Source organism: Micropterus salmoides, unplaced genomic scaffold (genome assembly GCF_014851395.1).
Source record: "Micropterus salmoides isolate LMB-PRFRI ecotype aquatic unplaced genomic scaffold, ASM1485139v1 Ms_hic_scaffold_3571, whole genome shotgun sequence".
Taxonomy (NCBI): Eukaryota; Metazoa; Chordata; class Actinopteri; order Centrarchiformes; family Centrarchidae; genus Micropterus; species Micropterus salmoides.
The window spans coordinates 2,974-29,823 of NW_024042897.1; the positions used below are offsets into that span (position 1 = coordinate 2,974).

General features: G+C 45.1%; 1 protein-coding gene across 2 annotated transcripts in view; it reads left to right on the top strand.

The window, feature by feature from the left end:
• Positions 1-451: 451 nt before the first annotated feature.
• Positions 452-26,850, top strand: part of LOC119884592 (histone-lysine N-methyltransferase EHMT1-like) — a gene marked incomplete at its 3' end in the record, with an annotated part of 38,062 nt that continues 11,663 nt past the window's right edge. Inside the window, 12 exon segments of one of the 2 annotated variants that reach the window (XM_038694977.1) lie at positions 452-542; positions 877-1,337; positions 2,900-3,035; positions 3,666-3,748; positions 4,172-4,379; positions 4,531-4,676; positions 5,016-5,159; positions 5,944-6,251; positions 6,387-6,470; positions 6,569-6,657; positions 7,307-7,413; positions 23,758-23,880. In XM_038694977.1, coding sequence (XP_038550905.1) covers positions 930-1,337; positions 2,900-3,035; positions 3,666-3,748; positions 4,172-4,379; positions 4,531-4,676; positions 5,016-5,159; positions 5,944-6,251; positions 6,387-6,470; positions 6,569-6,657; positions 7,307-7,413; positions 23,758-23,880 — 1,836 coding nt within the window. 2 annotated transcript variants of the gene reach the window in all.

Here is a 26,850-nt window from a genome sequence, read left to right on the forward strand (position 1 = left end):
TCCATAGACATCTATTAATATGTGAACAAGATGTTTATTTGTACTGTTCCAAACTGACACTCAATGAGTAACCTTGGAGAAAAAGAAAAGCTTTATGTTTTATATCATTTAAATTAGGAATATTGTGTACAATCACATGCCATCAAAGAGTGGAACATTAAAAGCTCAAAATCTGAGCGTCTTTTCAGTAAATAAATCCTTTGCGCCAAATCACCAGCTGACGGCAAGAGGATTCACTGTAACCTACTTCCGTTTTCGATTTAATACCATTATTTAACCCGCGAAAATACTTCTATAGTTATTTTGAAAGTTTCACCAATACTTGTGGTGCAACTTGGTATAAAACAGCGGACTTGGCTAGCACGGTCCTTACTGCAGGTAGGAGATACAACCTGCTGTCTGGTGAAGTCTTTCCGAATCCGTCAGGACTTGAAAGCAGCGCACGCAGCGCGTCACGTGCTTGTGCGGGTGGGGGCGGAAGTGGAGCTCTTGTCTTCCTTTCCCATCCCACCCCACCTTCGCTCGGATACTGAATGGAACTGGTAAGACAAAACTCTCCTGCTTCAACTTCTTCACTGCGGCCTCGTTGTAACTCTCGGTGACGCTGGAAGCTGTTTACGCGCTCTGTTTGTCTCATGTCCCTCCTGATCCACCAGGCTCAGCTTTCCTTTGCCTTTCTTCCATCTTTAAGCCTCATTGTCATGCAAATAGGCTATGGGATAACTTTCGTTATCATTGTCCTTGTAGATTGTAGAATGTTGCAAAGAGGCACATGCTTTATGTACTGTTCAGTAATGCAGAAGTTCCTCGTAGGATTATTTACTTTGAGACAAAGTGTGTTCTGACGGTAGAGTAAAACTTGTTCAAACTCCTCAGGCGCTGCGGAGCCCCCCCTCACTGCCTTTAACAGTCAGTCCTTCAGGACAGCAATGGATCACGCTGGAGCCACTGAGGGCCCTGGACAAGCCAGAAGACCCTCCAGTTCGTCCTCTGGGACACCCATGGGTGCCGAGGGACAAACAGCACAGAGGCCCAAAGTAAAGATAACTCCCTTCCACAGCTCACCCATAGCCAGTAGTGATGGAGGTCATCGCAGCAAACGATCAGGAGCAGTTTTTGGGAAACCACTGGCATCTCCTGGCAGCCTGTTTCTGGACACACCTGGTGGGCTGACTGCTCCACCTGTTGGACAGAGACTTGCTGCTTCTGCTGCTGCTGCTGCTGCTGCTGCTTCTGCTGCTGCTGTTGCTTCGGCTTCTGCTGGGAGCCCAGAGGGACAAACTCACAGTTCAGGCACTTTATTCGCCACTACAGGAGAAAAAACACCTGTTGTCAAGGTAAACACACATACTGATGAGTGTTGTATAGCACTTTTTAAAATTAATTTCTGTTATAATTTTTAAACGCCAACCACAAGTTGGAAATCTCAGTGATAACATGAGAAAGGAAGACAGAAACAATACTGATGGAGAAATCTGTGTGGATGGACTAATAAATTGTAAAATAAAAAAGAAGGTTGGAAGAGTGCTCAGTAAGGGAAAACCTCCAGTATGGAATTTCTCAGTAAAAGGCATCAGAAAGTTAATTTTGTTAAGGTAATATAATTTGTTATTTATCTTTTATATCAATTAAATGAAAGTACAGATTATTTTTGCACATTTTCTGTTCATTTTGTGCTGGAGAGCTGCAGAGAAACATAGAAAAGTTAGAGAGAAAGAGATTGACATGCATTCCTAGGTCAAATCCAACACGCAGATCTCTCTCTCTCTCTCTCTCTCTCTCTCTCTCTCTTCAGTTTGTTGGTGGGAAATGTCAGTGGACAGCCATTTTCAGATCTCCCAGAGGTGTCAGGCTGGACCACTCTGCCTACTAATTGGAAGATGCTGTTGGTGTGTGAATGTTAATTTCTGTTTCTGATGAGCAGTTAGCATGTTACCTCTGCCATCAGTGTATGAATGGGGTGAATTTGATGTAGGATAAAAGCGCTTTGAGTGGTCGGAAGACTAGAACAGTGTTATACAAGTTACCATCTTGGCTTGGCTTGACTTGACTTTGTGCTGGGAATCATTGTCCAGTCTGAGGTCCTGAGTGCTCTAGACCAAGTCTTTATCAAGGATATCTCTGTACTTTGCTCCTTTAAGCTTTCTCTGGTTCTTCGAAGAGTCTTGGTTGTTACAAATTTCTTACATTTAACAATTATGGAGGCCACTGTGGTCTTCAGAACTGTCAATGCAACACATTTTTGGGTAGCCTTCCCTAGATGTGTGCCTCGATAAAAACCTGAGCTCTGCAGGCAGTTCCTTGGACCTCGTGGCTTCTTTTTGCTATAGGCCTAGACTGCCGGGGGATTTCCCATGATGCACTGAGCTCCTCTCTCCTCTACTTTCTCTCCCTCTGTATGCAACCTCATCCCATTATTGCATGTTACTAACACAACTTCTCCCCTTTCTGGCAGTCTTGTGCTTTCTCGTCTCTCTCCTCTCTCCTATCACTTCCTGCAGGTTTTCTGGCTCTGGAGCTGTGGAGTCTGGATCTGTGGTTGCGGGTCACCTGCTGCCCCCGTGTTCCTGCTCGACACCCTCTGCTGCAACGACTATTGTTGCTAGTCTTATTGTTATTATTGTTATTATAATCATTAACATTACGATTGTTACCATTAACACTATTATAAATATCTGTACCATTTTTCATTTAGTCTATAGCAACATCACCTTCACTGTCTGTACCTCTGTGTGTATATTGTGTAGGCTGCAAAATAACAAAATGTGTCAAAAATGCATAACTGGTATACTAACTACTGTACTAATGAATTTAAATGTAATAACTAGTTTGTTCTTGCCTTCACCTTTCTCATTTATTAAATAAATAATGAAATAGGTTTTCTTTTTTTCCTCCAAAGCCTGGAGGCAAGAAGGCCCCAAAGTCAAGCCTGATACATTCACAGATGTCTGGACCACCATCTAACACTGAGCTTTGTCACAGCCAGAAAGGCAAAGAGGGGAAAGCTGTCTTCACGTCCATGAAACCTCAGTCAGGTTGTTGATACTTTCTTTTGCACACTTTATTAGTTGAATCTAACTTTTAAAAATACCTGATGCAAAACAGGTTGCAGCAATTTGACCAATAATTCTGGTGCAATTTTTAGAAATATGTCTAGACAATTAGCTTAGCTCAACTTGTATGCAAAATACAATATCTCTCTGTTCTGTTGCATTTAAATGATTGATATTAGCAGATATTAGCATAATATATATATATATTTTCTCCCTATACTGTGTGATTGTATTTTACTATTATAAAATAGCTAAAATTCTGATAAAAGTCTCATACTCATCTTTTGATCTTAAACCCAAATGTCTTCAGTGAACAACAAAAAACAAAGGAATTTGCCTTACCGTTCTAATACTTTTGGAGGGGACTGTATGCTTTTTTAAAGCTTTTGTTGTTTTACTGGTGGTGTTGTGAGTTACAGCCCATTAATGTCAAGGTTTCATTGATGAATTAAATCATGTAGTAACATGTTTTCCATGCAGTAATAATCAGTTTTTAAAGTACACGCTTGGCCCTTTGATGTTACATGTAGTCTCAAAGGTGAATTTTGAGGTATTATGTCCTCATGATGACTTCTGGCCTCCATGTAACCTCACTCTGTGTGCCCTTCTTAGCTGTGAAGAGGAAGAAGAGGAAGATGGGAATGTACAACCTGGTCCCCAAGAAGAAAGCCAAGGCCCTTAAACAGCAGGAGAAGGCAGGTCCACTTATTTATTCATGTGTGTCAGACCTCCTGTCAGTAACCCAGAAGAGCAAATTAATGCCTCAAACAACATGTTCACTTTTGCATAAAATTATGTTTATAAACCAGAGGCAGCATTGATCTGTTATTAGGAGGTAGTATACATCAATCTTTCTACCAGCTGGCTCAGTAAAAGAAATAAAATAAACCCCCCATTGCATACTTGGATACTTGATAGTCATAATATCTGTTTCATACATTCACACCCTTGCTTTAGTTCACATAATGCCACTATATATCCACTATGTGCAGCCACTAGATCAACGGAGGCAGAAAAGAAAATCTGAATCTGCACTTATCTATCTATTAATCTTTATTTCTATTTCTATCTTTTATGGAATACTAATACATACAAATGTCATTCTGTGTTTTAATCAGAAAGAGCAGCCAGGAGCCTGCGTGGAGAAGAACCCAGCTGTAGCAGAGGAGAAGCCAGTAATTCTACCAGAGACTCTGAATACTGTCAGAAATGAAATGCTGCTGGAGGTTGAACCTGGAGATGGCAGCCATGTTGAATACACTGAGCTGGCTTTGGACTATCTGGACCTTAAAGCTCAGGAAGAGCTGCTCTTACCCCCCCTGTCAGGTGATAAGAGCATCTCATTGACTCTGTTGGCTTCGTAACATAGATCTAAAGTTATCATGTCCCATTTCTCTTCTACAGAATACAATTTTATAGTCCACTGGTCTGTTTCTTGGTGTGATGTGTGGTGAAATAATGTGATGTGTGTGCGCAGGTGTAGCAGCAAATGCTGAGGTGACAGAAACAGACTTGGCTGAGGAGTTACCGCTGTGCTGCTGTCGGATGGAGACTCCTCACAGTGTAGGCAGCCTGTCCACACTGGATCAGACCTGCATGGCCATGGAGAGCATGGATGGAATGGTAAACTCTGATGTGTCACTTTGATTTTGACATTTTATTAGTATGCCATGTGTGATTTCGAGTGGAATTGCCTTTTAAAGCCCTTTGTACGAGGGTAATCCTTATTGGTATACGTTTCAGTGGAACAGTTTTAGCTGTTTTTCATTCTGGAATCCCAAGGATAGCCCTGAAAGGAAAGCACTGAATATTTGTGATCAGATTAAAAATCAATGTAATCTGTTGCTGAGTAAGGTTAAGAGGAGTCTAAAAGCACCAATGGTAGTCGAAACCTATTGCTTTTAATGTTATAACAGTATGTTAGGTTATTTTTATAAACGGCTCCTTCATTTCACTCCACAGCTGAGTCGTTGCCAGAGGCGTGTGATGAAGCAGGAAATGATGCGACCCTCGAACACGGTCCATCTGCTGGTTCTGTGTGAGGACCACCGGGCTGGCATGGTCAAGCACCAGTGCTGCCCTGGCTGTGGACTCTTCTGCAGGGCGGTGAGGGCAAACGAAGCACTCTGATACTATAGACACATGGAGACCTGACATTAGAACCATACTGTACATTATTTTGAACCAGGATATCAGTGGTAATCTATGGGACAATTCTAAATAGAAGTCATAACCAAGACTGGGCAGAGGGATGTATTTCTGTTTCTAGTAGGTTATTTCTTATTTCACCTCTTTAATTTAACTTCATTCTCCACCTTATTTTAGTATTTTAGTGTTTACTCACTACTTGAATCTGCTCACCTACAGTTCTCTTTTCCACGCACTCACACACACACACACACAAACCTAAATAAGTCTATATGTGAGAAACACTCCCATATCCATCCCCCTCTCATCTCCTTTTCCTTATCCTCTTTCTCTGTGTGCTCTTCCTCCTCTCTCTTTTCACTCTCCACCCTCCCTCATAATGTAAAGCAGTGATTCTCAACGAGGGGAACTTATCTCAAGGTGTACTTAGGCAGTTGTCAGGGGCTACATGGACAGATTGTGCAGTAGCTCAAATAATACGAACTTTTGATTTGATTAAAAATATATATAGACAGCCCAAGTAATTGGAAACAGTCAGAATTTTCAGGTAAAAGTAATGATTAAATACACCCCGTTATGGAGGGCTAAAGATATTGGATAAATGTTCCAACTTAAAATGCCCCCCCATAAGTTTCCCCCACATTGCTGGTGGTGGCATTGCGGCCCCAGTTGCAAGGTTGCCAGACTGAGCTTGGATACTGCAGTTCTTGACCTTCAATAGTTCTCCTGTTCCATCCCACAGGGCACCTTCATGGAGTGCAGGCCACATGGCAGCATCTCCCACCGCTTTCACCGCGACTGTGCCTCCATTTTGAAGGATCTCAAGTTTTGCCCCCACTGCGGAGAGGATGCCAGCGGGGCAAAGGAGATCACAATGTTAAAGGCTGCACCGTCACCCTCTGTACCCAGATCCAAGCCCGGGCCATCACTTCCAGCTGTTCCCACTGTAGCCACCCTGCCATCCGTACCAACCACGCCTGCTGTTCCACAGATACTCAGAGCTAAGAAGACCAGCAAGCCACAGAGGAGCAGAGATGAGAGCCCGAGCAGGTACCACAGGACTGACGCTGCTTATCTAACGTCATCTCCTCATATTGAAATCTCTACACTCACAATTAAATGACAGTTCATGTTAATTACAACTGGGGTAAAATAAAACTCTTACTGCTTGCTTTTTCTCTGCAGTTTAGAGGGCGAGGCTGTGTGTGCTGCAGATAGAGTACCTAAAGAGTCACTGGAGAATATTCTAATGGCACTGGATGATGAGAAGTAAGGTTCACCATTTAAATATTTTGTTTTCAAAAAAGTGCAGTGTGGGGCAACAGTTTGCACTTTGATAATTGATTGAGACCTTTTATTCTTTTTAGCCTGAAACCAAAGAAAGTGAAGTATCCAACTAGACAACTGTACATCTCTGCAAAACAAGGAGAGCTCCAGAAGGTCATTCATCTCCTAGGTAACTCAAATATGTTATTTGACATAAAACGGCTTCAGTTACAATTAAAGCTGCAAACAGCGATGAACGGGCCCTTGCGCCTTCATGCGTGTCGGGGCGTGCCATGCGTGCCTGGTCCCGAGGTTGGTCTGAATGTGGCGCTAGGCACAACTTTTCATCGCCAATGTCTTTACGATTATACTGCGATCCATTCATTCTGTGGGAGTTAAAGTATGGAGCCTGTAAAATGGCGAAATTTGCTCATTCAGTTCAAAATAGCTGACTTCTTGTTAGGCTTATCGTATGGCTCCAAGAGGCTTTTTTTTGTGTCTTGGGATGATACGGGTCTGCCACAAATCTTTTGTGCATCTAGGTGAAGGGTAAAGCTGGGGCTCCTTCATTAAAAATCTGTAGGGGCCGCTATGGTGCTATTTTGCCACACCCATGCTTATATCAGACATAAACCTTTGCCACTTCTGACATTTGTACAAAGAGTTTTTGAGCACCTCTAGGGCCTCAAATGTGATCCATTTGCGAGAAGAAAAAGAATAATAATTCCTTGCAATTTAATAGGGTCCTTGCACAATTTGTGCTTGGGCCCTAATAACTCAATGTATCTTTTTTAGCATTTGCATTATCACACTAATAGAACAAACTTTGTACATTACAGTTGCTGGGAAGGACCCCAACTTTTCGATGGAGGGCCAAAACAGAGGCACCCCCCTTCATGCAGCAGCTGCTGAGGGTCACCAAGAGATCTGCCACATGCTGGTCCAGGTGAGGAGATTACAAGACAGGCCTAATACAAAAGGCTTTGTAAATATTATGACATTTAAGCTTTTATTATCTTTTATTTTGACCTCATATTTTTAAATACATTACCTTTGTCTACACACGTCCAGTACTGTGCAAAGGTTTTAGGCAGGTGTGTAAATAACACATGGTAGCTTTGCTTTAATCTTGAGAAGCTGCAGTCTCTATTTACTGTAATTTACACTGTACATTTCCAGCTAAACTGAAGCTTATTGTTGGCCATTTTCTCTCTGCTCGCCTGCCAGTCACTGGTCTGCAGAGTTATGCGTGCATGTCGCAGCGCTGTTTTTATTCCCCTATCTATCAAGTCGGCGAAAGTCAGCCAGTTATCTCGAGCGCACCTGTAGACTACTAGTTATACAGCGTGGTAACTTCGACAGCTGTTTTCCAAAGTTAACATAGCTATCCTTATTAGCTAGCAACAAAAACAGGCAAAGGTGAATGGTGTAGCCATGGCAAAAGCCAGCAGTTGCCTGCTTGTAATGTCTCAGGTAATGCAAACAGGTCCACTTCTGCTGTGCAATATTTGCCCCATATTTCCTCTACCACCCCTGGGTGGAGTCTCCACTCCCCAGCGGGAGGCGTCTGGCGGGAGAGGTAGCCACCACGTTCTGTTGTCCTGGCAAGTACATGGCCTTGAGGCTGGCCAAGCGGGAGAAAGCCCATACCAGGAGTCGCCATGCGACCTGTAGCGACGTGGCCGACCTGGTGCCTCCTTGCCGATTTACATGGTAGACAGCTGATGTGTGTCGGATCGAACAAGAACATGCCTGCCTCTCCAATGTGGCAGGAACTCGTCCAGCGCCAAACCGATAGCCCGCTGCTCAAGCACATTTATATGCTCCATCCTTTCCTGGCTCGTCCAGAGGCCACTCACTGCCCTGTGCTGCCACGCTGCCCCCCACCCTGTGGGCGACGCGCCGGTTACCACTACCTCCTAACGCGATGGGATCAAACCCAGTGAGATGCCCTTGGACAGATATGCCCCATCTCTCCATGGCCGTAACACTAGTAGGCATCGGGAGGACACCCTGACTCTCTTGGATCTGTGTAATTGCGGATCTGAATGGAGGCCATTGATCCAAATTTGGAATGGTTGTAGGCCCAGTGGCACCACTGATAGAGGTAACAGAGGTCAACATACCCATCAACCTGAGAAAAAGGCTGTACCTCAACCTCCTGTCCCTCTGGAAATTACGGAGAAGCTGGAGTGTGGCCTCTCCCCGCCGTGAAGTTGGGAAGGCCAGCATGTGACAGGAGTCCAGGGTTAATCCAATGAACACCACCCTTTGGCTGGGTATCAGACAGCTTTTGGCGTAATTGACGGTAAGGCCCAACCTTGTCACATGACATAGAAGGGAGGCAGTGTCCTGCTCCACCTGTTCCCCCCTCAGAGCACATATAAGCCAGTCGTCCAGATATGGGAGGATCTGCATACCACTGGCTTGCATCGGGGCCAGTGCTGCCCGCATGCACCTCGTGAAGACCCTTGGGGCTAGGGAAAGCCCGAATGGGAGCACCTTGAACTGATGGGCCACGCCTTTGAATGCAAAGCGCTGTCTCAGTAGGGGTGTAGGCCCCTGAAGGCTAGCAAACTGCTGCCTAGTTTGTTTAGCCTGGATTCCCCGCTCCAAAGCCTGCTGCGCTGCTGGGCCGAACAGCTCCCCTGGTACTACAGGGAGAGTGCGTAGGGCCCTCCTGCCTTGCTCCAAAAGCGGTGATTGGGCCAGCCAGACCTGGCGACGAGCCAAGGTAAGTGTTGCCATTAGCCTACCAAGCTCTCTAGTCATAAGGGCAAACGCCTGCAAAGCTGCATCACTGAGGCTCTGGACGGAGGATTGCACAGACTGGGACAGAGCTAATATAAGGTGGGAAAAAGAGTTTCCAATACGGCCCATACGTGCCGCTGTATCATAACCTCTCACCAGAAAGTCATCCGTAATGCAACACTGCGGCCTAGGACAGCGAGCATCCGGTCTCAACACTTCAGTGGGTGACACAATGAGGGACGCGATAACTGGCTCCACAGCCGGCATCTGGCCCAGCCCGTAACTGCTGGCATTCTGCATGGCAACCAAGGCCCTGCCGTCAGTTGTATGGTGAGAAAAAGCCTTGGGGTCTGGCCAGCATTTGTGGAGCTCCTCAATGTATGGCTGGGAAGGTGGCACAGAAAAACCCGCCTCAGGTGGGAGATGCCTAAAGAATGCACTAGCTGTGGTACCTGCAATTGGTGCTTCATCCAAGCCCAAGCGTGCCAGTGCCATACGGACCACTGACTTAATTGTAGCATGGGCAGCCTCTGAGCCTGCTCTGGACCCGCTCCCCGTCTGCCGGTGTCAGAAGCACGGGTGGAAGCCTTCACTTCTCCCTTCCCAGGTCTGTCCTTGCAGAGCTGGCTGCAGGAAGCCCTTGTAGACAGGGCATCGTCATCCAATCCTTGAGGGGTGGGGCTCCCGGCTGGGCTGTCCACACTGCTTGCAGCCCCCCTGCCTGGCTGAAGGTTAAGGAGCAACCCCTTAATCTCAGCGAATTCTGAGGCTAGTGTGTCTACCTTGGCTGCCAAACCATCCACCTTCTTGGCTTGCTTTCTAGGGGGAGCACCTGAAAGCGGGGTGCGATTATGTCTACTCCGCACCTGTGAGGCCACACCAGATGAAGGTGTTACGCCCCTGTAAAAGGGGAAATAGAAAGTACGACACGGACACGATGTAGCGTCAGTCAAGTCCAATGTTGTAATGGACGAACGTAAGCCACACGTTCCATACACAGGCTGAATGAGGCATGAGCAATCGTGAACAGATCCTCCAATCACAAACTAGTACTTAAAACTATACGTCAAAAAGAAAGTTAAGCTTATGTAAACAATCAAACACTGCATATTGTTTCTTAAGATGCATTTCCCCAAATTGATATAGAAGTTAAATAAAAAAAAGCATTTTAAATATAGATCGTCTTTTTATCCTATTAACCTTTTTAGCCTCTTTTACCCGAAAAGCAATAGATTACTGATCTACAGATCATTGTATTTTAACTTTGTCCTGTTTTATAAAGGAATGAATTATCAGTTTTTACTCAAACAGTGCAATGATTCAAAGCATTCTAATTTTCCCTTTTTATGGACATTTTTAAGTATCTTTTAACTCATATCAACCCAACTTATATCCTCCCATTCAATTTATTCAGTATAACACCTTTTTGATCATCCTTACGTGCTCACTTAATGTACTCAGTATTACATCATTTTCATCATCCTTACATACTCCCCTTCAACACAGATGTCGTCCTCGACATCCCAACCAACAGATGGGTAATGATGAATGCAGTAAAAGGGTACATATGATGTCACCAGATCACCTTTGCATCAGTTTGTATACAAGCACTCAGCTTATTCAAAAGTCCAGGAGTGTAGTGTAGTGTAAATGTTAGCCCTCGGCTTGTCCCTTAGTCCATCATTGAGTGAAGAATGAACGTGTGTGTGTGTATTGTTAACACTCAGTACGTTAAACAGTCCATCCTTGAGTGTATGATGTTTGTGCATATGGGTAAGTGTTTTAAAACTCAGATTGTCCAAAAGTCCACCAATGAGTGTATAATGAGTGTGTGTGCGTTAACACTCAGAGAGTTCAAAGTCCACCAATGAATGTATAGTGAGTGTGTGGTGTTCGTGGGTTCCACATTCAGTACCCTGGTACAGCAACAGACTGGTAGTGAAATTGCTCTACTGGAGTCATCCATGTACTTCTCGCTTGCATGGCTCTATAGGGCGCTGGTGTGTACCAGTGCATGGCATTACTTGTGAGTTCGGTGCCGTAACAACCAGGATTGCCCAACTGGTCATACGTGAAGACTCTTGGAGGTCGTCTCTCCCTTATAGGTCGCTGGTATCGCTGGTCATGTCCACAGTGGGTTCCACTCTGTACAGGTGACTGCACTACAGATGTTCTCTCGTCCAGAGCAGTTTCCTCTTGAGCAACAATCTCCTGTTGTCCTGATGTGTCCCTCTCTGTCAGTGTATCTCCACTATCCTGACCCAGCTGGCAAATTTCCTTTTGCTGCGGCTCAGCATCCTGTGAAAGTTGTTCAACTTCGTTGTCAGCCTCCTGTCTGTCTGTGTCTACTTGGGGCTGTATCACAGGGAGAGGCTGATCCCTGGGCGGATAGTATCCATAGTCATCATCATCACTATCCTCAACGTCTGCTTCTTGGTGGTGTTGCTCTCTTCCTTTGCGGGTCCCTGCTGCGATTTGTCCTTTTGCTTTAGCTGGTTTCAATTGTATTTCCAGTGGCAAATGGTCACACGGCAACAGCAGGTTACGATGCAGTATCCTACGCCCTCTCGCTTTGCCTTGTTCTGGTATTACTTCATATATGGGCATGTCTTTTCCCACCTGACGGATAACTTTGTGAATGCAATCTTCCCAGTGGTTTCGGAGCTTCCCTGTTCCGCCCCTGGGTGTCAAATTCCTGACGAGAACCCGGTCACCCTCGTGCAATACAGAACTCCTCACTTTGCTGTCATGGTTTCTCTTACTCTTCTCAGCACATTTTTTTGTATTGGCCGTTGTGATCTCATACGCCTCTTGCATCTGTTCTTTCCATCTTCTCATATACTCCTGATGATCAGCAGTTCCAGCCTCTGGTGTCAAGCCAAATAATAAATCCACAGGTAATCTCGGTGATCTCCCAAACAGGAGGTAGAAAGGGAGAAAAACCTGTGACTTTGCATCGAGTGCTGTTGTATGCGTAAATAAGCTTGGGCAACGACTCTCTCCAATCTGACTTCTGCCTCTCGGTGAGCGTTCTCAGCATTTGCAGTAGTGTTCTGTTTAAGCGCTCCACCTGCCCATTGCCTTGTGGGTGGTTCGGTGTAGTTCTTGAGCCCATCACGCCACAGTTCTTCTTTAGCTGTGCAAACAACTAGTTTTCGAATTCTCCTCCCTGATCATGATGAATCCTCAGGGGGAACCCAAACTTCAGTGCATAATCATTAAATATCTTATCAGCTACAGTCTTGGCAGATTTCGATGTGGTGGGGTAGGCTTGTGCAAAGCGTGTGTAATGATCTACGATTACCAATATGTATTCGTATCCACCTTTACACTTGTCTAGATGCAGGAAGTCAATGGATACAAGCTCGAATGGCTGAGTAGTGACAATAGGTGTGAGTGGAGTTTTTGTTTCTCGACAGGGTTTTTTCTGTTTGAGGCAGGTACAGCTTTGAGTGACATAGTGTTCAATCTCTCTCTGCATGTGTGGCCAGAAGAAACAATCCCGTACAAGTGATCTTGTGCGTTCCACACCTTGGTGTCCCATGTCATTGTGGAGCTGTCTCATAACTGTTGACTTGTATATTTCAGGGAGAACAAGTTGTGTCCTGGTTGCAGTCTTTCTGTGAAGTATCCCATCTCCATCAAAGCGGAGTTTCTCCCAGTCACGGAGGAGACACTTGCTCCGTGCACTGAATGATTTTAACTGCTGTCCTACAGGTCTCTCATTTGACTGTTTACAGGCGGCGACGGGGCCAATATCTTGATCGTCTTTTTGAGCTCGACAGAGAGCTGCTCTTGAAAGGGGCATGTCCTCATCAGTTTCCGCACACCCAGTAGCCATAATGGACCACACAGTGTGTGAGACACTCATTTCTACAGCTTGTACCATAGTTTGCACAGACGGAGAGGACATTTCCTCTGAACATTCTTCAATCATTGTCTCTATGTCACAGGGCATTCTTGAAAGGCCATCAGCATCACAGTTCTCTCTGCCTGGGCGATATTTGATTGTTAGGTCAAAATCCACTAATTCAGCAACCCACCTATGTCCTGTTGCGTTTAGCTTGGCCGTCGATAACACGTAAGTTAGTGGATTGTTGTCCGTATATACAGTGCAAGATAAGCTGATTAGATAGTCTCGAAAGCGCTCTGTAACAGCCCACTTCAAAGCCAGAAATTCAAGTTTCCCTGAATGCAGATGGTAGTTTCTGCTTTGGTTAGTGTGCGAGATGCATAGGCTATCACACGAAGCTTCCCCTCCTGCTCTTGATATAGCACCGCACCTAGGCCTTGCTGTGAAGCGTCTGTGTGTAGGATGAACGATTTGTTGAAGTCAGGGAATCCAAGTATTGGTGGCTCAACCAGACAATCAATCAATCTCTCCAATGTGTGTTGATGTTTGTCGGTCCATATGATTGGTTTGTGCGACGGTGTCCCTTTATACTTCCCTTTCACTCTCTTTGTCCTTATATTCCGGTCCTTCTGCTTATCTGGGCCAGGGTCTAATTCCATTAGGGCATAAAGAGGGTTGGCAATGCGGGAGAAGTCCCTGATATACTGTCGCTCAGTAGCCCCATGACTGCTCTCAATTCTCCCACAGTCTGTGGCCTCTTCTCCTTTAAGGCCCTAACAGCCACAGTATCAGCTGGATCCATCTTACTGCCCTCAGCAGACACGATGCGCCCCAAGTAACGGACCTCACGCTTGAAGACTTCACACTTACTTGGTTTCAACTTTATCCCGTGCTGCCGTAGCCGCTGTAGTACTGTCCTCACATCCTCAACGTGATCCTCAAAGGTTCTACTGAAGACCAGGGTGTCGTCTAGATATGGGATACAGATCTCATCCCTCAGCCCCTCCAAGCATTCTTCCATACAGCGCTGAAAGGCGGCTGGAGCATTCATCAGGCCGAAGGGGATCCTGATCCACTCATAGAGACCCCATGGTGTGACAAAAGCGGTTATGGGTCTGCTCTCCTTCGCCATAAAGCCCTGATGGTACGCTTTACCTTGGTCCAAAAGAGAGAACCACGAGTTTCCTCCTAGACCATCCATTATCTCTTGCACTCTGGGGATAGGCTGGTGGTCAGGCAGGGTCTTCCTGTTCACTTCACGAAAATCTATACACAGTCGGAGACTCCCATCTTTCTTTCGAACACACACGACTGGTGATGCATTTCTCCACCCAACCCTGAGCAATGAGGTCATTCAAGTAATACTTCATTTCCCGGTAAAGTGGCTTAGGCACAGAGAGGTATGCTTTTGCTACAGGCTCAGTGTCTTTCAGGGAGATGCTGAGTTGAAGTTTTTCTATACAGCCGATATCATCCTCTGTCTTTGAAAAGGAGGCACACTCCTCTCGTAACATCTTATGAACCAACGCCCGTTCTGGCTCACTGAGGTGGCCCAGATCCACAGGTGGATCCCAAACTTTGCCTGTAGCCTGATCCTTTTCAGCTTTGATGTGACTTGTTGTAGCTGAAGGTGGAGGGCGGGACCCCTCTAGTATGGAGGCGGGGTAGACTGCTTGGACCGGCTGGACAGTTCCCATTACAGTTTTCCCTGCTAACATGATGTCATGATCTGTAATATTCTGCACGCTTATAGTAATAGAGGGTTTTTTTCTGCCCTTATTTACTGTCAAGTGCATTCACTTTAGTGAAGTTCAACCCTGCAGTTTCCCCCACTTGATAGGGTATGCTTGCCTCTGAAGGTTTGGACTGGATTTTACTCAATGACCAGGAATCAATTCTTTCTTTTCCTTCTTTTATTTGAAAGTTGTCGTAGCCATAAGCAGGTAAAAAACCTTAAATACAAACACAAGTAAATCAATGAAACACATAATAAACTCAGGTAACCATAATAAACATCACCATCCAACATCAAAATACTTATTTTAAATCACTGCTCACATAATTTAACTTTAAATCCTAACAACTTTAACCCTCTACAAACACAATCCTACACTTACAGTTTTTCCCTTTTAAACTTTACAATACATTACTTTTAACCATGCTTCAAATCTCCATGATGTTAAATGTACAACACTTTAGTTTACAATTCAAACACATGGTTTTATACAAACATTTTTTCCCTAAATATAATTACATGATTCACTTTAATATTAAAATCCACCACATTTCACAAACAAACAAACGCTCACCGACTCCTTCCTCGTTCAGACAAGCTTTAGTCCTGCAGTCTCATTTTTTCCCAGTTCCTCAACACATCTTCCCAGCCTGCTTTCTATCCTGTGAATGACTCCAAATCTCCTAATTACCAGATCCTTCCCACCTGGTGACTAACTAGCTGACTGCAGCTAGGCACCACAACCAGGGAAAAAAGGGCGTGGTCTGCAGCTCAGCTTGACACCTCCCACTCGATCTTCCCACGGAAACCGCTGGAGAGATCGCACACAGTGAACTAGTAGTTAGAGATTTTCTCCTGGACTCCCATCCTGCTCCTCCACTGGTAGTAGGACCACCAACCGTCGAACGTCCCGGTGAAGAATTGTGGACTGAAGGTCCCCCCGAATACTGGAGACGCGATGCTTGGATGCAGGGAATTTGGATGCTGATGTTTCAGGCCTCACCTCCGGGATACAGGAGCTCACCACAACTCTAATATTCACATCCCGCACAATGTTTCTGGAGTCAGGGTTGACACTGATGACTCTTCCAAGCTTAAAGTGGCCCCTCAATGCATTCTGATCACAGATCCACACAATATCTCCAGTTGCGACATTCCTCTGTGCAGTGTGCCACTTGCTCCTCACAAAAAGATTGGGACCAGCAAGTTGGCTCCAGGATCTCCAGAATTTGTTGACCTGATGCTGCATTTCCTGGAGCCTCTTATAGGGATAACTTGTGAAGTCAAATGTTTTCCAATCACCATTTGCAGATGCTCGTCCCAGCAGGAGTGTATTGGGTGTGATGTACTGCACTGTATCTTCAAGGCTCTGCACCCTGGCATCAATGGGCCGCTCATTTGCCAGATTGGCGGCAAGCTGAAGCGTCGTCTGAAACTCGCTGAAACAGAGCCCTGACTCTTTTCCCAGACTTTGAAACGCCTTCTTCACCATCCGAACAGATGCTTCAGCAGAGCCATTCCGATGAGGTGAGTCAGCTGGCAGGATTGTCCAGTGCCAGTCAGTTCCATTTTGAGCTGAAGTATCCTCTACAGCAGACTTATCCAGGCTGTCCAGGAACTGATACAACTCCTTCAGAACAGACTTGGCACCAACAAAATTAGTCCCAGGATCAGACCATATTTTCTTAGGGTGCCCTCTAATTGTCGTGAACCTCTGATAAGCCATCAGGAAGCTTTCCGTTGACATTGTGTTGGCAAGCTCCGTGTGGATTGCTCTGCTGGCCATACAGCAGAATACGACTCCCCAGACTTTCATTTTGACTCTTTTCCTCACATCATCTTTGACCTGATAGGGTCCAAACAGGTCAACTGCTGTAAACTCAAATGGAGATGCTGGCCTGGTTCTCTCTTGAGGCAGATCTCCCATCACCTGCTGACATCTTTTCACTCTGGCTTTCTTGCAGACCATACATTTCTCAATAACTTTTCGAGCAATTCTTTGTCCCTTGATGACCCATGCTCTTTTCCTCACCTTCAACAGAGTTGCAGCCACACCCTCGTGACCCTTGCTGTGAGCTTCCTGAACCAGCAATGTTGAGACCCAGGCGCTGTAAGGTAAGAGAGGGACACCAACTCGGTCTTCATTAAAGGCTTGGATTCGTCCACCACAAACTAGTAACCCGGTTTCTTCCTCTTTGAAGACTACCAGCCGATCTATTGTGGTTGCTGGAAAGGTCACCCCCTCTTGTGTGGCAAGGAAAAGATCTCTTAAAGCATCTTGGCGCTCCGTTGTGGTGATGACCCTAGCTGAGGAAACCGCCTCCCACTTTGGATCTCCCAGGATCTTATTTTTAGCTGCAAAACATTTTGCCGCCCTCCAGACCCAGGCGATCGTCTTAACCAGGCGAGTCAGATTGCTAAACCGTCCTTCATCCACCAGATTTCGGACAGCAGCACCAGCAGGTGGTCTTCGATGCTCCAGATCTGGTGGCTCTCTCTTCACCTGAACTCTTGTGAGAGCCGCAGCAAATACTTTCTTCTGCATCCTTTCAACACTCTCTCTGGCAGCTGCTGATACATCCTTTGCAGACTTAATCGGCCAATCCTCAGCTGGTAGGCTCAGGAACTTTGGTCCTTTCTGCCATGGTGAATTTTCAGCCAACTCTTTTGGGCCAGCCCCACGAGTAATGATGTCAGCAATATTCAGAGATCCAGGAATCCACCACCAATCCTGAAGTTGTGTGCTGGTCTGGATTTCTCCAATCCTGTTGCCAAAAAATGTCTGGAAGCCATAGCTCTCACGTTGAATTGAACAAAGTACTGTTTGGCTATCAACAAGGTGGTACCACTGCTTGACTTGAATTCGACCATGTCGTTCAAAGTACCTCTTTAATCGGGCGGCGAGTACTGCCCCACATAGCTCTGCCTTGACTGCTTCCCCCTTGTGGTCTAGGGGAGCTAGCTTAGCTTTAGACTCCACCAGCCTCACAATCGGACCTTGGTCACAGTCCCACCGCAGGTATAGGACGGCACCGTAAGCATGATCACTGCCATCAGAAAGAGTAATTGCATCAGGCTTAGCTGGCCCGCTCACTGGTGTCAGGGCTCTAGGGAACTTGACTTTGCTCAGCTCAGCATATTCTTCAAAGAGGCTGATGGCATCTTCTCTGAGCTTCTCTGATAGAGCAAGGTCCCAAGTGTCTCTGACGGTGCTACATTTGGGTTTGGCCTCTTGAAATGCTCTCCGAACCAAAATGGCTCCTTTCTGCTTTACAGGTGTCGTCAGACCAACCGGGTCATACAGCCCAGAAACTTGGCTAAGCAACTCTCGTCGGGTCAGTGGGTCTGGCGTCTGAGCTCTCACCTCTTCCAGTTTAAGGTCTTGGCCAAGTCTCATCTTTCTCCTCCTCTTTGAGAAGTTTATCCCAACCATAACATGAAGCCTGTCATCCTCCAGGGTGTAGCCTAGGCCAAGAGCTTTGTTGTCGTCCTCCTTGAGCTGATTTGGGAGGATTACAGTCTTTGGAGTAGCCTCCTGCTCCTGTTTTCCAACAGACTCCCTCCTACTTTCACCAGAAAAGACCCATGGCTTTAACTTGAAACCTCCCGCCTCCAGAATTTGCTCCACATTTTCTGTGATGACTTTGAGCTGGTCCAAGTTGTTATGAGAGGTCAGGATATCGTCGACATAGCTGTCCTCCTCTAACACTCGACGCTCTTCCTCAAGATGGCTAAACTGGGGGAGATTTGCTGTCTCTCTCATGGCGAGTTGAGCGATGCAACCTGCAGGCTTGTCACCAATGTTAACCCTTGTGACTGCATACTCGCCCAGCTCCTCCTCCTCGGAATCACGCCACAGAAACCTATGCAAATGTACCTCCTGATCATCAAGCCACACTGAATTGTACATTTTCCTTATGTCTCCCAAAGCCGCAAAACGTCCCCTCCGGAACCTGAGAAGCACAGCACGAATAGAATTGAGGACGTCAGGGCCCTTTAACAGGAGATCATTCAGACTCACCCCTCTGCACTTCTGACTACTGTTCCAAACCAGTCTCACCGGAGTTGTGACTGAGTGTGGGTTGGGTGCGATGAGGTGGCTAATGTACCAGACTGGGCCAGTCCATGTCTGAAGGACGTCTTTAGACAACTTCATTGCAGCTCGGCGCTCGACCATCTCGTGGACTTGAGCAGCATAGGCAGCTTTCCACTCCGACTCCCTGGTCAGCTGTCTCTCAGTCCTGAAGAAAGTTGCCTCAACTGCACTCCTGTTGCTTGGTAATGTGGCTGGATCTTCTATCCAGGGGTACTTGGCTTGCCAGTGAGGCCTCTCACTGTGCTCATCAGCAACTACATATGTGAGCCCATTCTTTACCACCTCCAACTCCCTTTCTTCAGCGAGGGTCATTTCTTTGCCGCCTGGGTGGCAGTTTCCACAGCGACAACCTCCACATTTTGGAATGCAGCCAGCACCGATACTTTCCCATTTCCACCACTCGAGGAAGCTGGATGTTGTAGTTAAACAACTGAATCCCTGAGGTTGCTGGCTTTGTTGACGATGAATGGGGACCACGCAGGTGTGTTCTTCATACTTCACAGCAGCAGTTCTCATAGACCTTGCGAAATGCGTTCTCGATGTGTGAGCTGATACAGTTACCGCCTCAAACAACTCAGGATGGGTGCCAGCAACTGTCTTTCCCATCGGTCCGTCCCACAGCACAAGGTCCCCTACCGTGCGGATTTTCTGCGGGGCCAGCTGGCCTTCCTTGTGACTCACAAGGAGATGGATCTCCCTCGGTCTTGCCAGGTCGCTGAGTGGAATGTCTGGGAAGAACTCTTGTAGTTTTTTAGCTGACACATGTCTTTGAATGTCTGCAATGCTGTCTAGGCCATAGCAAACCAGCTGATGAGATCTAAGAGTGCCTCTTAAAGTGCTGACCCGAATTTTCAGGAGGTACCGCTTTGTCTTAACAAAGACTTTCATGCCTCCTACACCATGGACTACAAGCGTGATGTCTTCACTTCTAAGATTGAGCCGACCTGCTGCCTCATGGGTGATATAATTAGTATCAGAAGCTAGGTCTATAAGAGTCCCAATTTTCTGCCCAGCATTTGCGGTTACCTCCAACAGCATCATGATGACTGGCCACTCCGCTAGCCCGCTCTCTACCAGAAGACTTGAATGACTCTTTGCAATATGTGAAGTGCTCACTGCTGTATTACAGAATGCGTCCCGGCATTGTTGAGCTAATTCAGGTGAAAGTTTTCCGAAGAATTTTTCCTGAGCCTCGGTGTAATTCCTCCAGCTCTCACCTCCCACTGTGCTGTGTTTTCTCCTCCTCTGAGCCATACTGTCTCTGGGTGCCTCAGCACTGGGACACAGATAGTAGTGATGGTCTGTGACTCCCTGCTTCCCACAATCGGGATTTCTGCACAAAAACAAAGTTTTGCAGTGATTACCCTCGTCATGGACCTCCAGACATTTCCAGCAGGCTCCCAGCTTCCGCACTGCGTCCTTCTTCTCTGTGAGCTTGAGCACACGGAACCTTTTGCAGAAGTACAGCTTCTTCTTATGCTTGATGTCCCCACAGACAACACATCCAGAGAGATTGCTACTTAACTGGTTTGAGGCTCTGGTTCTAGCTTGCCTTTGCTCCGGTCGGTTTTCTTTCCTCAGCGGCTCTTCATCCCTCAATTGATCCAGCTGTTCGTAGATGCTCTCTTGACTCTTGAGAAAGGCCAGAAGATAGTCAAAGCGCTTTTCTGGGTCAGTACTGCTTCTCTCAGCTGCATAGAGAAGCCACTCTTTCTTTAGTGCATCCGGCAGCTTGCTCTCAATTGACTTTGTCACCAGAGGGTTCCTTAAAGCGCCAGTGTCACCAAGATCACTCAGATCTTCAAGGGCTTTCTCCACAGCTTGGATGAGCTCAACAATTTTCCTGGGCTGGTGCCCTCTGGCAGCTGGAAGTCTCTGGAGCTCCTCAACTATCTCAACAGCGATCGCAGTTTGGCTTCCGAACCGATTCTCTAGCACACGAAAGATGTCTCCTGCGGTGTTATAATTCATCAATCGAAGATCTCTCATTACTTTCTCATCCAAACTGTCAAGAAGCTGGAACTTTTTGACTTCCTTTGAACCAGTGGGTTCTCCTTGCCTCTGGAGGGCCTCCCAGTCCCTTTTCCAGCGATGAAAGTCTCGCCTGATGCCAGTAAACTTAGGGAGGGAAGTAGGCTTCAGTCTAACTGCTGCTGTTGGATAGTTGATAGTAGCTGCACTCACAACTCTTTCGGCGTCTTCTTTAGCTTTTGCTTGAATGAACTCTGCTTTTCTTGACATTAACTTAGGGATGATCTGCTCAAGATTTCTGACCCGCAGCTGAAAATCTTTCCGTTCAGCAGGGGGAACCCAACACTTCCACTGTGTATGCAGCTCTTTTGCCCTCTTAACCAGTTTTTCCATGTAATCAAACATGAAGTCAAAACTCTCTTTACTCCCATCGGGTCCAAAGGACACCACACACTCTACTTTCTCCTCTGCAACCTTTACTGCCATCGACAGTTCCTCTTCTCCAAAGTTTGCCCAGAGTGTCTTTTGGATTAGCTCCTTGAGCTCGTTCAGTCTCGTCTCACACTCACTTGTAGTTTTCTCGATGTCGGCCTTTTGCTGCTCATTCAACCTGGGAACCTCTTCGGAATCAGTATCCAGCTTTGCCTCTACAAGGTATTGGGCCTCTACATCATCGTTGGCTTCCATGACCTTGTTGGCCTCAATTACGAGCTTTTTGAAACTGTCCCTGAGCTCCTCTTCAGGTGTGATGCCATGCATCCGGACTACGTTGTTAGCCAGTCGTGAGAATTGCCGCTTTGCAGATGTCCTGTTAGCTTTAAGCTGCTCCAGTGTCTTTGAGTCAGCCATCTTCTTTTCAGCAGGATTGGGTGAGATGATTTCCCGTTTTATCAGGCCAGGCTGGTTGCTGTTCAGGATTCTCTGCTCCAGTCTTCACAGGGGTTTTTTACTGTCAAGTGCATTCACTTTAGTGAAGTTCAACCCTGCAGTTTCCCCCACTTGATAGGGTATGCTTGCCTCTGAAGGTTTGGACTGGATTTTACTCAATGACCAGGAATCAATTCTTTCTTTTCCTTCTTTTATTTGAAAGTTGTCGTAGCCATAAGCAGGTAAAAAACCTTAAATACAAACACAAGTAAATCAATGAAACACATAATAAACTCAGGTAACCATAATAAACATCACCATCCAACATCAAAATACTTATTTTAAATCACTGCTCACATAATTTAACTTTAAATCCTAACAACTTTAACCCTCTACAAACACAATCCTACACTTACAGTTTTTCCCTTTTAAACTTTACAATACATTACTTTTAACCATGCTTCAAATCTCCATGATGTTAAATGTACAACACTTTAGTTTACAATTCAAACACATGGTTTTATACAAACATTTTTTCCCTAAATATAATTACATGATTCACTTTAATATTAAAATCCACCACATTTCACAAACAAACAAACGCTCACCGACTCCTTCCTCGTTCAGACAAGCTTTAGTCCTGCAGTCTCATTTTTTCCCAGTTCCTCAACACATCTTCCCAGCCTGCTTTCTATCCTGTGAATGACTCCAAATCTCCTAATTACCAGATCCTTCCCACCTGGTGACTAACTAGCTGACTGCAGCTAGGCACCACAACCAGGGAAAAAAGGGCGTGGTCTGCAGCTCAGCTTGACATTTACTTTTACGAGCATGTCACATAGTTCGAGTCCCTCTGTCCAGCGGGGGTTCACATCCGGAAGGCAAATAGCCTTCAAGCTGCAGACCATCCACTTCCGCTAGCCGAGCTAGCTTCAGTTCCTGTGGCATAAAACTGCAATTCATGCACTGATTGTCAGACAGCCCCTCTCTCAAGTGAGTAACACCGAGGCACATGGGGCATTCATCATGGCCATCTGCAGCCAGCAGTGTAGCCATGCAGAAGTGACAAACATGTGTCCCTAATATGGTGGGACCCTGTTTCTTTTCCATATTTTTGCAGCTTTTATATATATTTTTTTCACAACAATAACTGTTATCTAGGAGCGAAAACACCCAAAATAACAGATCAAAATGAGCTCCTATGTCCTTGCCTTGTTATTGAAGACAAATGAAAATAACTCCTCCTTTTAACAATAAAAGTAAACTGTACACATAAGAAAAATCACTTAGAGTAACAGATCAGAGAGAGTCTCTCTTTTATTTTAACTCAAATTAAATAACTCTTCTTCACTTACTAACCAAAAAAAATCACCCATATGTAGCTGTTAAGTCTACCGGGGAGCCAACGCTCTTTACCAAAGGATGAATTAAGGTTTACTTGACATGCTTTAACGAGTGAAAACACTCGGCAGAGAACCTACAATCAACTAAGAATTACCGCTAAGCGTAAAACAATCAGAAACAAAAGAATTAAGGAGGCCGCAGGAAGGAAGAGAGAATACAGGCCCAGGTCCAGTTAAAGGATACAGAGGCTGTAAATGCATTTACCATGCTTTGACTTTTTGTAGAATGGTGCGGAACATGCCTACGAAATTATATTAAGATCATTAATATGTAAATAAGTAAGTCTCACTGGACTTTATGTTCATTTGGTAAAAAAATTTAAATGAAACAGGAAATACATCTTTTTATGATTTTAAGTATATAATGTAATAAGTGAAATATGTTTTTCTCTCTTCAGAGTGGACAATACATATTGTTACTTAAACTAAACTTTTTCTTTAGTCTGGAGTTAGCAAAATAAATCACATTATTTAAAACTGCAGTAGGCAGCACTATTTTGACTGTTGGCTGTCATCAACTGTAATCACAGTGTTAACACAGAAATCCTGATGGTTGATGTCAGTGTCTTAATTAGTGATGTTGGGATGCTGTTTGTATGTGTGTGCACACATAGGCTGGAGCCAACCTGGACATGTTTGATGAGGAGCAGAGAACACCACTGATGGCGGCCTGTGAAAACAACCATTTGGACACAGTGAAGTACCTGCTGAGAGCTGGAGCAGCTGTCAGCCACAAGGTGGGTCAGCCCACGCTCTGCTGGATCATATCAGTCAGTGTCAACTTGTCCTACCAGCCTGATATGTGCTCATGGCATATACTGCTTCTTCATCCATCACTCAGCTCTTTCTCACTCAGTCACCTGCTGCCACTGCTCACTTCTTTTGTACAACTAGTATGAAAATCGCAACATTAATATTATTATTTTTACCTCCTCAAAAAAAACATTTTGTCAGTGTTTGATTGAATATACTCAAAATAACATACACACAAAATAAAAGAACCAAAACAAGTTTACCTTGACAGATTTTTTATCCTTAGGTGCTCAGAGACAAACTTTTATCTAAATGATGAAAACAAATAGTACAGCCAAGTAAACATTTAAAATGCAACACAGTTAAATAAAAACCCCCATATAGTTATCATGAGGAAATTAGCTGTAGAGACCAAACCCATTTTTCTTCCTGTCTGTAAACGTGTTTATTTCTGCTCTTAAGTTGGGCATTTTAAAATGGGTGTTTATGGGGATTGACTTGCTTTTGGAGCCAGGCTCAAGTAGCCATTCAAGGCACTGCAGTATTTCTCAGCCTCAGTGGTTGCTTCTTTGTTTTTGTTCCACTACTTTTCAATTGGTGTGCAAAGTTCTAGGAATTATGGCAGGAGCTGGCACACACGGCCCCAATCTATGTTAGTTGACTTCATCTTATGAAAAATAGAAGCATCACAAGTGCTCACATCAGCTTCTGCCCAGTTTGGTCCCTACAGGCCTGGAATTTCATCATGCAGCAAGGCCACTTGGCCATTGGTCAATTCGTTTCTGAGGGAGCACTGAAGGGAGGGGTGTATTTGTTTGCCAGTTAAGTTCAAATATTAACAATCCTTTTGCAGAATCACTTGCTCTTCCTTTAATGCTTGTCAAACCATTTATCATCTTTTGTGTTGGGTGTGCTGAGAGAGGTCAGTCTGTATAATGTCATAGTAAATAGTGTGCGATATTCATGGTTTTCATATTAATTTCAATGGCTAGGGTAACTTATATCTACTACAATTAAAATGTTTTACACAACAGCAGAAAGCAAACTAGAACAACACCACAGTATGTCAAAGTAGCCACAGCAAAAACAGTCAAGAACAGGAACTAATGCATGACAACTGAAGGAGATGAAGAGGGAGAGACAGCATCTGGACGAGAGAGAGCCACGACCAGTTCATCCTAGTTTCAAATGATGCAGCGTAGGGAGGATCCAGATGTTTAATAGAGGCAACGCTGTCTGACTGTCTGTTAACAGAGACTTTGCAGTGGCGTTCATACACTTCACTGATAAGTGAGTCGCAGAGCAACATTAGGCTTCATGATCAAAGAAAGTTTGTCACATCGACACATTCATGCTCCCTATTGTCTATAACTCTCTCGCTTGACGTTGACAAGCTTTTTCAACGGCCCTGGTTAAATTTACACAGTGCCGTGGGTACGAGTCTGTGTAGCCTGATTGACAGGTTGCCATGGTAATTTGTCAATCGCAAATAATCCCGCCCTGAAGCATACTCGGAATGAAGGTTTATGGCACTTCTGCATTGGATTCACGTCTCAGACTGGAAGCTTCCCGCTTGCTCGTTACACAAACACATTGCACTGCAGTTAAAAGACCTAACCCCGCTGCTCTTATAACTGCACCTGTCACGTAGATGTCCTTAGATGAATGAGCAGAGGAAGCTAGCAAAGCGTGATTTACCGTGCTCACACAATGTGCGGGTGAAAATCATTTGTGCCACTTTGATATCAAATAATTGAGTGAAATTTTAGTAGCAGCGGTCATAATTCAGCAGCGGCGATGCGCCCAATAACCGTGTCTGTAATGTGCATGTCAACCTTACCTTATTAATAAACATTAAGATAATGGATTTGTGAAATCTGTGAATAAATAAACCCAGCTTTAATAGTTTAGCATATTTACAGTACAAAACTTGTCAGTGAAATGTGAGGGGCAAAAAACTAAATAATTGTTCAATAATCGTAATCGAGGTGAAATGTTCAATTAATCGTGATTTTGATTTTAGTTGAAATCGTCTAGCCCTATCTATGAATAGTAGAACATTTTATTAATCTCCCTATTTTTAAGCCTAAACTACGTTCTAGAGTAAGGGTGCTCCGATCGATCGGCCACCGATCGTAATTGGTCTCTAAAAAGGCCGATCAGAAAAGCCGATCAGATGCAATACTCACCAGACAATTTTCAACTGCAGCTAAAATGGTTTCACTACGTGGTCTGAGCGGTTTTCAAAGCTAGCTAGCACCAAAGTCCTTTTCAGACAGGAAGCGATTGATGCGCCTATTTAATCATTTACAAAGAGAGTTGAGCAGCAATCAGATAAGCGGAGCAACAAGCAGGCACGATAATGTGAAACTGTCGCGGTCGTGCTCATCTCACACACAAGCCGCCCGCCAGAGTTTATTTGTCTTGACCCACAGCGCATCAGGCAGAGAGAGGCTGACGCTTCTGTGTGAGGTACCACTCAATCAGATGACTGCTTCTCTCTCTCAATGCGTTTTTGTTTTAAAACGGAGACCTTTTGCTACTTTCTTCCTCCCGTCCAGATTAAAACCGTGAATCTGAAGATATTTGAAAACGCTGCTGACCCCGTGGGCAAAAACGGAGGACTTTATAAAAGGATGACACAGACACTCACATTTTGCTTTCTGATTTGGTCTTGTCAGTCAAAGCAAAAACACGATGCTACTGACAGTTTTAGTTTCAGTATTTTTATTAAAATATTTTTTTAGGCCTACTGTATAAATAACACTTGTACTGTGAATGTCGCCGTTGTTATAAAACTGTTTTAAAAAATGTAGTAGTAGTCAGTAGTAGTAGTGTGGATGTAGCCCAACATAACCCCACTCCTCTCTCTAGTCCTCTCATGTCAACCCTCCCGTTTCGCCCGGGATTCTCCCATATTTTTCTGTTCTCAACCGGTATCCTCCATTTTAAAT